At 42.1% G+C, this 14,954-nt stretch overlaps 1 protein-coding gene across 13 annotated transcripts in view; it reads right to left on the reverse strand.

Moving 5' to 3' along the window:
* The window catches only part of UNC80 (unc-80 homolog, NALCN channel complex subunit), a 225,228-nt gene that overhangs the window by 18,798 nt on the left and 191,476 nt on the right, over positions 1-14,954 (reverse strand). For all 13 annotated transcript variants that reach the window (XM_059168183.1, XM_059168182.1, XM_059168177.1 and 10 more), the window contains 7 exons: positions 10,215-10,415; positions 7,929-8,052; positions 6,824-6,949; positions 5,490-5,613; positions 4,553-4,762; positions 1,191-1,375; positions 450-615 (listed from right to left, as the gene is read on the reverse strand). In XM_059168183.1, the coding sequence (XP_059024166.1) occupies positions 450-615; positions 1,191-1,375; positions 4,553-4,762; positions 5,490-5,613; positions 6,824-6,949; positions 7,929-8,052; positions 10,215-10,415 (1,136 nt within the window). The remainder of the gene's footprint in view (positions 1-449; positions 616-1,190; positions 1,376-4,552; positions 4,763-5,489; positions 5,614-6,823; positions 6,950-7,928; positions 8,053-10,214; positions 10,416-14,954) is intronic.

Genomic DNA, 14,954 nt, shown 5'->3' on the forward strand with positions numbered 1-14,954 from the left:
TGCAGATACTTTATTCTCTACCGAGTTTCAGTGTCCTCACTCCTTAAGCGGACTCTCAGTTATGCACCTTGTGGGCATCTGTGTGGATTAAGTGAAATAACATCTATGAAACCATCTAAAAATAACAGAGCTTAAAAGAATGCAAATTCCTCTCCTTTCCAAATAGGAAGCGAAGGCAAGCATTTCAATTCTTTTTTTCTAGTTAAATAGTCAAAAAAGAACTTCACTACTGAAATGAAGATTGGGAAAAAGAAGTTTAGAAAAGAGCAAAATTAAAATCCCATGATACCCCTTGCTTTGTTGGCACTGATTGCATGGTCCAATCTGCCAGCGAACTTACATGACTACCTCATCTGTGGTTCCAGAAAGAGTGGTGACCTGGATGGGCATTCTTTGTAGGTGCGAGTTCCATGAGGCAAACCGGTGCAAGATACCTCCCGGTTACTCACCTGAGCCACTATGAACTGCCTCTTTTAGGATTTTGAGTTCACTGTTGAACTCGGCGATGAGGGAGCTCTTGCACAGCGGGCGTGGGATGAAGCGTCGCTCCAGCTGGTCGGCGATGTGCTGCCGGGCGGAGAGCTCTTCATGATTTTCTGCTGGTTGGGCCAGAAGCTGAAAGGAAGGTATGGATTCTCAGGTCCTCAATTTGCCCATCTGTAAAATGGGCTACTTATTGTACCTATTTCATAGTTGGTTGTGAGGCTGAAATAAGGTAATGCAAATGAAGTTTTCAGGACAGTGCATTCTATAGGAAGCTCTTAATACATCATTTTGCATCAGTGCTCCAGGAAATTCGGGCATGAGAAGAATAACACAGTAGCTGAATACTGAGGGAGGATGGGGGGTATGTTTTAACTGTTCCACCTTTTCTAGGTTTATTTAATTTGGGTCTCTGTCATGTCACTGAAGAATGGAGGACATCCCCCAGATACTCCCCTTGGGCCAATTTTTTTTTCCTTTCTTTTTCCCTAGGGGGCAGTGGTGAGTCCAGAGACGGCAGAGGTTTACAGACTATTAAGACACTCTCAGTGCGAAGGTACTGGTAGACATTGGAGCCTCTGGGATCCATTTTTGAGCTGTTCTCTTACAAATGCAGTATTAGAAGTTCCTCCTAACTAGCTCTCCTGCGTCCTGCGAACACCGTGCGCATCCCTGGGGCTCGGCACCTCTTGGAGAAGCACACACACCTTGCACTGGATGAACGGCCGCAAGAGCACGAAGATGGGGATTCGGGTCCGCACGATGAAGTCGAGAAAGTCCCACAGGGCCAGGCCCCCCACCTTGCGCAGAGCCATCTCCTTCACCTGGAGGCTCAGCCAGTACCACTGGCTTCCCAGCTGCCTCTCGAAGCAGACGAGAATCACCTTCAGCGCTTCACACCGGGAAAAGAGAAAAGTAAGCCGGCACACTGGTGCTGCCGAGGAACCCAGCCCACATCCACAGCCCTTTATGCGTCAGAACATTTTCTGAATTTCTCAATCGTCTCCGTGTTCCCAAGAACCTCGATGCCCTCCTGAGAGAGTGTTCGGACATCAAAAGTCAGGATGTTTTGATCTGTTTGGATTCTAATCAGGAGAATATAGCTCCCTTTCTTAAGTACATTTAACTACTATTTTGCAAAACACAGAGCAAAGTGGTTCACGGAATGGAAAGGGAGATGCATCCTAAACATAATGTGGGGTTAATATTTTGCTTTCTGAAAGTTCTGTCACAGTGGCTTAATGGTAATACCAGCATACCACTCATATCTTAAACTAAAACATGGGTGATTTAAATGATTTTTTTTTCTTTTAAGCATGGAGGGAATATATTCTTGCTATTTAAAGTAAAATCAAACTATGCAGAAATGCACACATTTAGAAATAGAAAAAGTTTTTCCCCTTCCCAGCTCGCTTTCTTACCCCACCACTCCCCAGAGGTAACCAGGAAAAGTGTTTGAGTAGATCCTTCCAGATTAAAAAAAACCTCTCTCCCTTGGGGCGTCTGGGTGGCTCAGTGGGTTGGGCCGCTGCCTTCGGCTTGGGTCATGATCTCAGGGTCCTGAGATCGGGCCCCGCATCGGGCTCTCTGCTCAGCGGGGAGCCTGCTTCCTCCTCTCTCTCTCTCTGCCTGCCTCTCTGCCTACTTGTGGTTTCTCTCTGTCAAATAAATAAATAAAATCTTTAAAAACAAAAAACAAAACCTCTTTCCCTCCTTTCCCCCTCACATTGCACATCACGCTGATGACTAAACCCTGCTGGATTTCTTTTGCAAGATCCCTTCCTTCCTCAGAGTCTGGAAGCCTGTCACAATCTACATTTATTTATTTTTTTATTTTGTACGAAGAAGATTCCCAAACATTGTGTCAGGACAAACCAGAATATTGTTAGGGTGTCCAACGTTCTTGCAGGAGCATCCTCTGACCCCTCAGCTGTCCACATGATGTCTGCTATGGGCCAGTCAAGGGAAACCGGGCCTTCCTCATCCTGTCTTAAGACCCATCTCAGCAGCAAGAAGACACAGAAACCCAACTCCTTACAACCCTCAAAGTCACACACACCTTTATATACCAAAATAGGTGTATTTAGGACATTTCCGGGGGGAAAACGTGCCATAGAGCACACAGAGAGATGTTGTAAGTCTCCCTTCCCCTTGTCCGCCTCCTCAAAATCTCACTTTTCACAGCCATGGTTCATCCCAGTTCCTTTCCCCTGACTAAACAAACAAATGAAAGTGGGGGGGGAGCAACCCCCCCCCCAAAAAAAAAAAACAAAAGAAAACAAACAAAACAAAAAAACACCTCCTCCTCTTTCCTACCCTGATCCCGGGGACAGTTCTCCTGCTGGGTGCCTGTTAGCCCTCTTTGGGTCTCTGCCTTTCTGCTTTTCACCTTCACCTTCATCAGCCCAACTCAGAAGCAGGATAACAAAGCATTCAAGAGCAGGGACTCTGGTGCCAGATGGATTTGGAATTTGGCTCTGGCGTTTATTAACTGTGTGATTTTAGGTAGGTTATTCAAACTTTCTGGGCCTTTGCCTCTTCGGTCCTAAAAGTAGAAGAACATTTACTTCTTAGAGTTGTTGTAAGGATTCAAAGTATAGAAAACACTGCTTGGTACACAGTTAAGTGTTCAAAATAAATGTAAAAGTCAACTTGAAACAGAGGTCCAGGAGCCTGGCCAAGGAACCAAAGGATCCACCTTCATTAAAAAGGCAGAAAGTATAATGACCTGAAAACAATCACTCGTCAAGTGTTTTCTCCCAGCCTTGCCTTATGTGTTAAGCCTTTTGTTTCCATCATCTTACGTGCAGTGCCAAACCTTACGCAGGCCTTGGTCCCACAATCTAGATTTTATTGGAACCTTACATTCTCATGGCTTTGGCAACTCAGCCCCACACTTGTCAGGTGCTTTCTTATTTCTTGTTTTCATTTTCATTGTCAATCACATAATTTTCTAATACTCTTCTTTCTTTCTTTCTTTCTTTTTTTAAGTTATCTCTATGCCCAATATGAACTCACAACCCTGAGATCAATGCCATACTGACTGAGCCAGCCAGGCGTCCCAAATATTTCCCTTTATGATACAGTCCAAACAATTCACACACGCCAGACTCCAAGGACCTGTTTTTACGAGTGTGTGTGGATCATCTTACACTCCCCATACCAAGATCTGCTTTGATAAATTGAAAAATGTCGGGCACGGTCTTTTCAACTTGATGCTTTTGAGATTTTCTACTGCCAGGGCTCCTTACTCTCCATGCTATGGCAGGAATAGTCTTCTCCCCTGTGTTAGTTCAATTAGGGCCAAGGAACAGCCCTCCAGTGTTCCGTGGGTCAGGATCAAGTTAAAGGTAGGGACTGGGTGATGGAAATGTAGGAGTGAAGCAAGAAAGAAAGCGGTAAACCTCTGAGGGGAGAACATGTTGACTGGCCTCTCCAGAGTGAAAATCAGGATGGATATTTAGAGATTCTATCATAAGAGAATAAAAATAGCTAGGAAAGGGATGTAGCACAAGGCCGCCATGTCTTGCTGCCCAGGTTGTAGACTGCCCTACTCTAGGGGCTCCATTCACATACATGACAGACCAGTGTCTTGCTGCCCAGGTTGTAGACTGCCCTACTCCAGCGGCTCCATTCACATACATGACAGACCAGTGAGTCCCATGCGCTATGTCCCTATATACTAGTGGAGCCTACATCTGTTAACCACTATCAATGACAGTCTCAGTAGTGATCTCATACTTAATCAGGAAGGAGGGATTCTTACTGCAGATGCCTTCCTTACATGCCCAGATGCTGTGAGAAGCACAACCAAGAAATTCAGGCACCACAGATAGGAAAGCACTTTGTTCTTTGCCATATGTTTACTGGCATGCCTGTATCGACTCCTTTGCAAGGGTGATGCTTCTTACTTGTTCAAGTGGCTTCTTTAAATACTTTCCGGATTGAAGTCTTTTAAAATCGTTTTGAGTCGAAGTGTAACACGCTCAGTGAAGTCCTTACGTCATACACATACATGCACAAACACACGTATATGGGGGTGGGTGGAGAGTGTGGGGAGCATACCCACCCAAATACGCGGCTTGGCTGGTGGACTCGGCCAGCCCCCCCTCCCTGCGCAAGTCTTTGCCCGCATCCCCAGGGGTGGAGCAGTGGGCGGGGGAGCTCTCCAGCATGAAGTTCTTGCTCCTGGAGGTGCTGATGATCCGTGGCGGCAGGAGCACGTTAATGACCGTCTGCAGGAGCAGCTGCACCTCGGGCTGCTCCAGCCATGGGCTGTCTACGGGGGCAGCATTCGGAAGACGGAAGCGGAAAGAAAAGCAAGTCATGAGCTAGGCTTTGCACATCAGACCCAGAAAAGTTTAGCTCTCTTTCCAGTTCCAAACTAGAACACTCTAGAAATTTGGGTGTTTCCCCACCAAGTACAGCTTCTCCTCTGGACAGACACCGCATTCCTGATACTGGGTGTTCTCTCCATAATCAGCAGCCAAGGCCATATATATTCCTAGCCAAATCTCTGCTTACCATTTCAATCTCCTTTCTCTTTTCTGCTCAAATACTCACAACGTATCGTTTCTACATTTGAGATAAGCTTTTCCTAAAAAGAAAAATCCTCCAAGAAGGAAAGGTAATGAAGATAGATTGAAATGTAACAGCAGTGGCAGGGTTTAGACTGACCCGAATGGCAGGAAATGATAAAATCCATTTACTTGTCAATTCACACCACACTGTATTTCAGTGAATACCATTTTCTTAACGGAAACAGTGGTCTCCCGATTTTTGCTGTACGGAAGGACAGGTCTTCTAGGAACTGGAGCAGGGAAACACTTGACCCAGGGTGGCTAAATGGAAGTGAAAGAAAAATTCTCTTTCCTAAGATAACCCTGTTTCAATCATTTGGATCGACTTCAGTGACGGCCTTCTTGGGGAAAAAGAATAAGAAACAACAGCCTGACACTTAAGAAGACACCACAGTGATAAATTTCCTTTAGTTAAATTAATCAGACCTTTGCTTCCAGATCCTACTGTGAGCACAAATGGGACGAGTAGATTTAAAAGCATCCCCTCCCTTCGCTCTTGATTGGTGAATGGGGAGATCACATGGCTTAAGGGAAAATCTTCTTTTAAAGCCTGTGCAGCAATAATAGAAAAAAAAAGATTAATTGACCCCCACACCCATTCGGTATGTTTGCTTTTTTCACAGCACGATGGAGACGGTGACTCCCTGTTGGCTGCTCCTGGAAACTCTTGAGTTCAATAGCACAGCATATGAGATTCGCTCAAAACTGATACTTTACCATGTGCTTGCCATAACTGACAGTTATAGACCTAAAGAAACAGTAACATCTTGAATATTAAATGTAAGATCGTAATACTTTTGGCTTGGTACAAAAACAACCGCATATCCCCTTTCATTGGTCCATGTGTCCACCAAAAATATTTTAGCAGTAAAAGAGAAAGAAGAAAAATGAGAACTTGCCATCTGTTCCATTTGGGAGTTATTTAAAAGCCCTCTGACCTTTGCACAAGGCCTTTTTCAAACCAGAAAGGAATAGGTAATGTAGAAAGAGAGAAAGGAGCTCTGTACACAGGTTGTAAACATGGATCACTTTAGGGATCATCATTTCCCTTCTGCACGGGAGCCAAAACTCTTGCTTAATTTTTTTTCTACCATCACCCATCCTCTGGATGATGGGCCATCAAGCTGAGTCGTCAGATAATGGATGCGTCGTTAATTACACCAGTTGTGTATTTCCCATCAGTCATAGAACTTTCTGATGATCTACCACTCTCTAAAGTTCGGTGACACACAGAAAGAGGCAGGGGAATTGGCAGTTCGCACTTCTCGCCTTGGGAACGATTGTTTTCATTTTTAGAAATAGAATAGCTGGGAGATGAGGAAAAAAAACAACAACAACCACAATATTCAGCCCACAATCATTCAAGTAAATTAAGATATTCAAAGCCTAGTAGTAACATTTGAAAGAATTTCATATTGCAATTCTTTCTGCAAATCATTTAAAACCAGACTCTGAATATTACCATTGTGAGCTGATTATCTGTGGGCCATTATTTTCCGAAGGTTTTGCCCACATCTGAAATGACTTCAGTGGCAGGACTACACGACTCTGCTATTTTTGAGATCTCGAGAAGAATTACAGAAGCACAACTTAGGGCCAAGCTCAGGACTGAAGCTCCAAACCTGTAAAAGTTTGGAGCCATTTACACTTTCGTGTCACAGATTTTGCCCAGCCTTTGCAGAAAAAGCAAAGAGAACACCATGATCTGGTGCCTCAACCAGCAACTCAACGAGCGTGACAAACAGGTAAGGCAGTCACACCTGTATCTGCAATGCTACAAGCCGGACAACAGCTGTGCTGAAGGGCAGAGGTGGTGAGAGATAAGGGCTGAGATGAAGAAGGGGTAATCCGTCAGCAACACTGGAAGGTCCTACCACTCCCATCACCTGAAATACAAACAGAGCACATGACCAGCCTTGACTACTGCAATTTCATTTCAAGTGACCGTAGTAAGGGAGTCTCATTCAATAATCATAATGACGATAATAAAATAATAATGATAATCATAATAATTTGAAGGTTGGACATGTTACTTTCAGTCTGTTCTGGTCGCCTTCTTTGGAAGGCATGTAATGTCTGGAGTCCGATCGAACGTGACACTGGATTCAGCCAAGGTTTTGTAGAATGTTGTTTGTAGCTAACTGTGCGTATAATGAGAGATGAACCAAAAACTATGCTAATCAGGAGACTGGACATACTTACTGGTGGATTCAAAGGAAGGCAGTCCACAGTTCGTTAATGGAGCAAGAACTGACAACAATGATGATGGCATAGCGCTATGTGCACTGGGCATTCCAGCTATCGAGTTAGTGCTCAACTAGCTAAGCAGCAGATCCTACTCAATGAAATGCTCTCATATGACTTCTACATCGTACAAAACCTTGTGGGGACCAGACTCTAGATATTACATCAATGATTAAAATAAATATTATTTTTTTCTTCCCATAAATCCTAGACTGGCCGACTCAGAATGTCATTTTGCACTAAAACAGGAAAAAAAAAGTTCTCTTTGCATTTTAAAGTCTCCCACCCCAGACTACCTCAACTTCTAGCCAATTGTGCAGTTTCCACCACCCCACTCTCCAACTGGCAGCCCTCAACTCTCAGCGCAACGGGAAGAGGCAAATTGTCAAAGTAGCGCGTGGGAAGCAGCACACCAAAATCCCATCTGTGTAGGGATGGGCCCTTCAGCTCCCCACGCACCACCTTGAAATGTACCTCACTATTTTCAATGTCGCCTGAGCCGTCTGTTTTCGTGGGTAGGTAGGGGCACAAAGTGGTTGACCTGTAAATCTTCAAGTCAGAGAAATCAATAGCAGAGTGACATTTTGCAAAGTTTCATAAGATTGCCACTTGGCTACTCACCAGATTGACACAGACATTGATCAGTGACCTAAGGTGAGGCAGGAAGGATATGATTGGCTGCCTCTGAAGTGTCAAACAAACCCCTTCAATCAAATTGCTGGCAGGCTCCCACTCAACCTGTCGCCTGGAATACAATATAGGAGCCATTAGCGGCGTGGCTCCCTTCTGGAGTCAGTCTGAAACAAGTGAACGAGACAGTGATTCTGACGCCATCTAAGACAGGACGGGTGTCTGAGACGACAAAGTGCTTCACACGGGATGAAGTTTACCCATGTTGTTCCAAAAGCACAGAGCACACTGGGAAGGGAGAAGATACTGAAAACGTAGCAGAGGCACTCCTGCCCCACTCGACTAATGAGACAAAATCTATTGAAGAAAAAACAGAGATGATGAATGGGTTGCATTTTAGGTTCCCTGGGTTTAGCTTTGAGAGAGGGTAGAGGACTGAATTTTAGGAAACCCATCTGAGGGGCCATGACTCCCAAGAGAACTAATCTGACCACAGGCTGCATTTCTGAAATCTACTGATCGCACTGCAATTGATCTCATCAGATTTTATACCAGTATACAACTGATCAGATTTCTATGGTTTAACTCCTGCCCAAACCATGACATTACAAGAAAATAGTTCATTTAAAAAGTGTTCCTTCTTGGCCTCCTAAGAAATGATATTGGGGGGGAGGGGCTACTTTCTATGGTCATATAAATGGTATAAATCTAAACCCAATGAGATGAACATGAGATTTTCTGTAATAAAAGCCAGTCTAGTCTGTAATTGTCTCAGTACCAAAAAAAGCCATCCCCATGGCGCCCAAATAAACAGGTTGGGTTTTACTGATATCACAACACTGTTTCTAATATCCTGGAAGCAATTTCTAAGCTCACATTTCCTACCAAAACAGACTATAATGACAAAATAGAAAAGTTCATAAATGAGGAAATACCGGTATCCTGATTATCAAGTAACCCACAAGGTAGGTTTCAGTCAACATTTCCCTTGTTGAACTGAGATCACCAGAAGAAATTAAATTGAAGGCAACCTCAAATTCTTAGGATGCCCCCCCAAAATTACTTACAACTGACCCCTCTACTGTTAGGAAGCATGATGTTCTTTACAATTGGGCTTAATGTATGACAAGTGACTCAACCTATAGAGATGTTTGACATCTTTATGTAATTAGTTATTTAAGAAAAAGAATTTATTTTGACACACCCTTGTAAGAATTATAAGACTGGCTATTTGCCAATAGGCACAAATGTTCCATCGGAACCATTTTAAAAAAGTAGGCATGCTCTAAGGACAGACATTTCCATGCCACTGAAAAAAATAACCAATGTAGGCATTTGTCATCCCATTATAAAAGAATATAGGAACAAAATATCAATTACTGGAATGAAATCTTTCAATTTCTTTTTTACGCTTCCAACAACTCCTGACTGCTGCAAAAATGAACAAGAACACAGGCTAAAACCTGGAAAAGTTCCAGCAAATTGAATGCTAAGCACTACAAATTCTTGGGCAAGAGTTGCATGGGTTTTGGGTTAAGTTTAAAGGGACAGAAAATGTTCTCATTAACCCAAACTTGAAATTCCTCAATTAGTGGGTTTATTAACATTTAGCCAAATGAACTGTCTGTTCCTGGGTCTCTAGATTGGACTTAGATCTCCAGGTAGTCTGATTCCAAGGCATTCTGGCATAGACAGGGAGGCTATCAGTAGATATTTCAGGTTACTGAACAGAGATCAAAGGGTAATCACGTTAATTTTGTACCATCTTGAATTAGAAGGAATGGTGAAATTTAGGTCTTTGTTATTAATCCTGGGATTTTCTTTTTTTCAGCTGCTATGTGGCTGCTTATTGTTAAGATGCGTCATTTCTCTAAACTGGTACCTAAAATACTATGTTAAAGCCAGTATTTTTTGAACCCTGAATTAATTTTTCTTTTCTCCTCAGTTGTTTTATTTGTAAGGCACACCCTGCCTTATTTCAAAAGAAATTGAAGGATACTCGCTGAATTTCTTATGTGTGTCAGATGAGGAACATGATAGCTAAGATATGAACAGATTTTTCAAGATGAACAACATATAATTCGAAAGAATAGATTATTTCTTCAGAATGTAGACCCTGCTACTTATACATTCAGATACCTGGTTAGCTACGCACATACACCAACAGAAAACTTTCAAGTCATCTGTTCAACTCCAGATTGCGCCAGCATCTTAAAAGATGATAAGCCCTCACTCTGAAGCTTGTAATAGTAACAGCCGACTGAGAGGCCTCCTTACCTCAAAGTAGGCATCTTATGAATTTTGTTGAACATTCTATCCAATCTCTTTAAAATGAGGATTAGGGCTGGCCTCACTGCCTCGGCTGTCCAGTCCGTAATGGGCAGCATCTCCATGATGTAGCGCCGAAGCCCGCGGCTCTCCATCGTCTGGGTGTCGTACGGCGCCAGCTTCAGAAGGGAGTGTGCGATTTCTGCCAACCTACATGTTTTTGTTGTTGTTTAAAGAATAAGCTTAGAATGTCACAATGAGAATTTTCCCACACAGCAGCATGCTAGTCACCTTCCTTCCAGCACACCAGCTCCCTGAACTAAAGACATTCTTCCCTCTGCCTTCTACCCCTCAGCTCTTCCTGCTTGTACCGATATACGCTGGACACCTGCACATACATATTAACAGAGAACCGCAGACTATTCTGGAGGGGAAGTGTGAATAGTAGTATCTGAAGAAGAATTTAAAACCCAGAGAGTTTAAGTCCAGGTCAAATACATCTAGAGAATACGTATACATGCATATGTATATGAGGATATATGCACAGAAATACATACCCACATACTATACATAAAAGGTACGTATATGGGGGTGCCTGGGTGGCTCAGTGGGTTAAAGTTTCTGCCTTTGGCTCAGGTCATAGTCCCAGGACCCTGGGATGGAGCCCCGCATGGGGCTCTCTGCTCAGCAGGGAGCCCGCTTCCTCCTCTCTCTCTGCCTTCCTTTCTGCCTACTTGTGATCTCTGTCTGTCAAATAAATAAATAAAATATAAAAAAAGGTACATATATACACATATATGTATGCTAAAGAGAACCCAAACTATAATGTGTAACAAAATCACTAATATCAAGTGTCCACGTAAGCTTCATGCCTTCCTAGCTCCCTCATTGCCCGTAGTCAGTCAGAGGCATTTTATAAAACATAGTATTGGTTTTTATTGGAGCTGAAGGAGTTCTTCAAACTCATTTCCTTTCCTTTCCTTTTCTTTGAAGTCTCTTCTCTTTTTTTCTTATACATCGATCCTACTCTGCTGTTTTTGTTTGTTTGTTTTTAAATAATTGACTTAATTGGACTGTCTGAATGGCTTTGGTTTGGGTTGTCTCTCTCAAATTTTCTTTCTTTCTTTCTTTTTTTTAAAAAAGATTTTTATGTATTTATTTGACAGACAGAGATCACAAGTAGGCAGAGAGGCAGCCAGAGAGAGAGAGAGAGAGAGAGAGGAGGAAGCAGGCTCCCTGTTGAGTAGAGAGCCCGATGCAGGGCTCTATCCCAGGACCCTGAGATCATGATCTGAGCCGAAGGCAGAGGCTTTAACCCACTGAGCCACTCAGGTGCCCCTCTCTCAAATATTCTAACTCAGTTCCACAAAGGGACTGCAAAATGGAAAGCACGTCCTCCAAGTGTAGCCCAGGGTCTGTCACCCGACATAGGTCCACGCTCTGTGTCCTAAGTACAGGACTCCCTGAGAGTGAACTGACGTAACAGGACTGGTTCCAGGTAAATAAATATAATGTCAAAGCTAGACATTTGTAAATAATACAAATATAATAGCATATATGGTCTTACAAAGTCAACTGGATTTAATTTTATGTGAAGGAGAAAGCATTTTATTTATTTTTCAACCAAATTTTTCGTTTTACTTAACTTCAATTTTTGTTCCATAGAGTGCACATACAGTGTTACGCTAGCTTCAGGGGTACAACAGAGTGATTCGGCAATTCTACCATGATAAGTGCTCTTGGTCCCCTTTACCTATTTCACCCATCCCCCACCCTCCCCTCTGGTAACCATCTGTTCTCTATAGCTAAGAGTCTGTTATTTGGTTTGTCTCTTTTTTTCTTTGTTCCTTTGTTCCTTTTCCTTTCCTTTCTTTTCTTCTTCTTCTTCTTCTTCTCTTTCACAGAGAAAGAGAGAGAAAGAGCAAGTGAGCAGGGGTGGGGAGATGCAAGGGCAGAGCGAGAGAAAGAATCTTAAGTAGGCTTCATGCTCAGTACTGAGCCAACTCAGGGTTTGATCTCAAAACCCTGAGATCATGACCTGAGCTGGAATCAAGAGTGGATGCTTAACTGACTGAGCCATCCAGGCACTTTCTTTCTTTCTTTCTTTCTTTTTTTTTTTTTCAATTCTCACCATAACACATACCCTCCAAAGTGCCCACTTTGTTTCTTACATTATACATATGAGTGAAAGCTTATGGAATTTTTCTTTCTCTGACTTATTTGGCTCAGCATTATACCCTTTAGATCCATCCATGTTGTGGCAAATGGCAAGATTTCATTCTTTTTTATGGCTGAGTAATATTCCATTATATATACCACATCATCTTTATCCATTCATCAATGGATGGATACTTGGGTTTCTTCCATATCTTGGCTATTGTAAATAATGCTGCAATAAAAAGAGGCATGCATTTATCTTTTCAAATTAGTGTTATCATTTTCTTTGGGTAAATACCCAGTGTGGAATTACTGGCTCCCGGTAATTGAGGAAACTTCACACTGTTTTCTACAATGGCTGCACTATTTTGTGTTCCCACAAAAAGTGGTGGGGGTTCCTTTAAGAAAAAAGCATTTTAGGGGTGCATGCCTGGCTTGGTCAAAGGAGCATGTGACTCTTGATCTCAGAATTGGGGGTTTGAGCCCCAAGGTTGGTGTAGAGAGTATTTAAAATCTTAAACAAACGCATTTAAAAATTTTATGATTCTTCCCTACCAAATACATTGAGTTGTTGCAGAATGTATAGAAGATGATATTAAGAGGCAATGTATACCCATTCATGGTAATATCTTGCCGTATGATTTGTATGCTGTATGATTTGAGCTTAATCTTCTTTAAAAAAAAAACTCATATCCTAAAAAAATATACCCAAGACTCTTATCACAGTGGCTGAAATGTCGATATTCTTTAAGGTACTGGAAATTCCTTTGAAAACAAATTAAGAAGGGTAAGTAAGCCACTCTTACCAATTATCTGAATCTTTGGCTCAAATCAGGATATGCCTAGCCAGGCATTCAAAGTATCCTTTGAAGTGGAGGGAGATTCTGATGGGAAAAGGGAATAGAGAGGCCTAATGTTGCCTAGAAGAGCACTTGTATGTGGTGCCATCAGGAGGCATCCATATGTTGACGGTTTTCAGAACTGTTACTAAAAGAGGATATTCCAGATAACAGGACATCAGAAATCAGCTTTTCTATTTTTTCTTACCTTTTTTTTTAAGACTATTTTTCAGTAATCTCTATACCCAACATGAGGCTCGAACTCACAACCCTGAGATCAAGAGTTACATGCTCCACTGACCAGCCAGCCAGGTGCCCCAAGATTTTCAGTTTTTTGTTTGTTTGTTTTGTTTTGTTTTTTAAAGCAAATTTGCTTGGAAATGCCCAGAAGGTATAATCCTCAATCTTAAAGTTGAAAGAGCTCTTAATAGTCCTGAGGCAGTGGGGTTCCATATATGGAAACCCTGACTGGATCTTCTTACTTTAAAAAATTCAGCTTAAAGTAGAAATAAAGAGTATCATTTCTCAGGCCTCACCCAAGATTTAATAAATATGGCCCAAGGATTGGGTCCAGAAATCTGCATATTTTTTACCTTAATTTTGAAAAACTTGAACATGTATATACAAAGGTAGAGAGGCAAGTATATAATGCACCCCTCATGTACCCATCACCCAGATTTAACAATGTTCAGCTCATAGCCCCTCCAGTTTCATTTATACCCACAATCTCCCCCTCCCCATTACCCTGAACTCCTCTGAAGTAAATCCCAAGCATCACATCGTTTTATCAGTACATATACTTCAGTATGTGTCTCTAAGGTTAAGAACTTAAAAAAATTATCCATAATGCAATTATGACAGCTAACAAGTTAAAAATAATTTCTATAAAAAGAAAGATATCCAGTCAGTTTTCAAAATTCCCGCCTTATTTCATAATTCTTAAGTACACTTTTCTTTAAACAGATCACAATAAAATAAGCCCCATAACATTTCAATTGATTGATATTTCTCTTAAGTCTCTTCGACTATGTAGGTTCCCTTCTTCTGTTTTTTCTCCCCCCCATGTTTTTATAATTTATTTCTTGAGGAAATGGGCTGTTTGTTAAGTAACATTTTCCACACTCCAGATTTTGCTGATTGAATCTCCTTGTTATCATTTAATCTATCCTATTGCTTCCGGGTTTAATCCAATTGGTAGTTACACTAGGGGTGAGATTAGATTAGGTTTGGATTTCCTAGCAAGTGTATTTCATAGGTGATGTGTCCTTTCACCAGGAGGCACATGATTCCTACTTGTCACTCTTCATGGTGTTAGTTGCCACAAGTGACCATGGCACACATCCATTAATTCATCAGAAGTAGCACACCAGCAATATTGTGTCATTCCTTTTCTCACGTATTATCTACAGCGTTTTTGTAAGGTGAAATTTCTCTTTGATTACTTCAAAAGAGATAGGACAAATGCTTTAAAGGACTTCAGGTTTAAGAGCCCTAGGCCATTCCGACAGGCGCTCTGGTTTAGGAATCACAGTCAAACCACTGTCTCTCGAACACATGGACTACTCTACCATAACTTCATCTGACTAGTGCCATGGATGGAGAATTCACCACTGCGTAAGGCTGTTCTCACCATCCATAGAGGTCTACACTCCAAGAAGCTCTTCTCATATTAGATTGCCAATTTCCTCAGTTTCTTCCACCCAAGCTTAATCTGGAAGCATGAATTCAACCCATCTTCTCCATGGCAACCCTT

Source organism: Mustela lutreola, chromosome 3 (genome assembly GCF_030435805.1).
Source record: "Mustela lutreola isolate mMusLut2 chromosome 3, mMusLut2.pri, whole genome shotgun sequence".
In the NCBI taxonomy this organism is placed as follows: Eukaryota; Metazoa; Chordata; class Mammalia; order Carnivora; family Mustelidae; genus Mustela; species Mustela lutreola.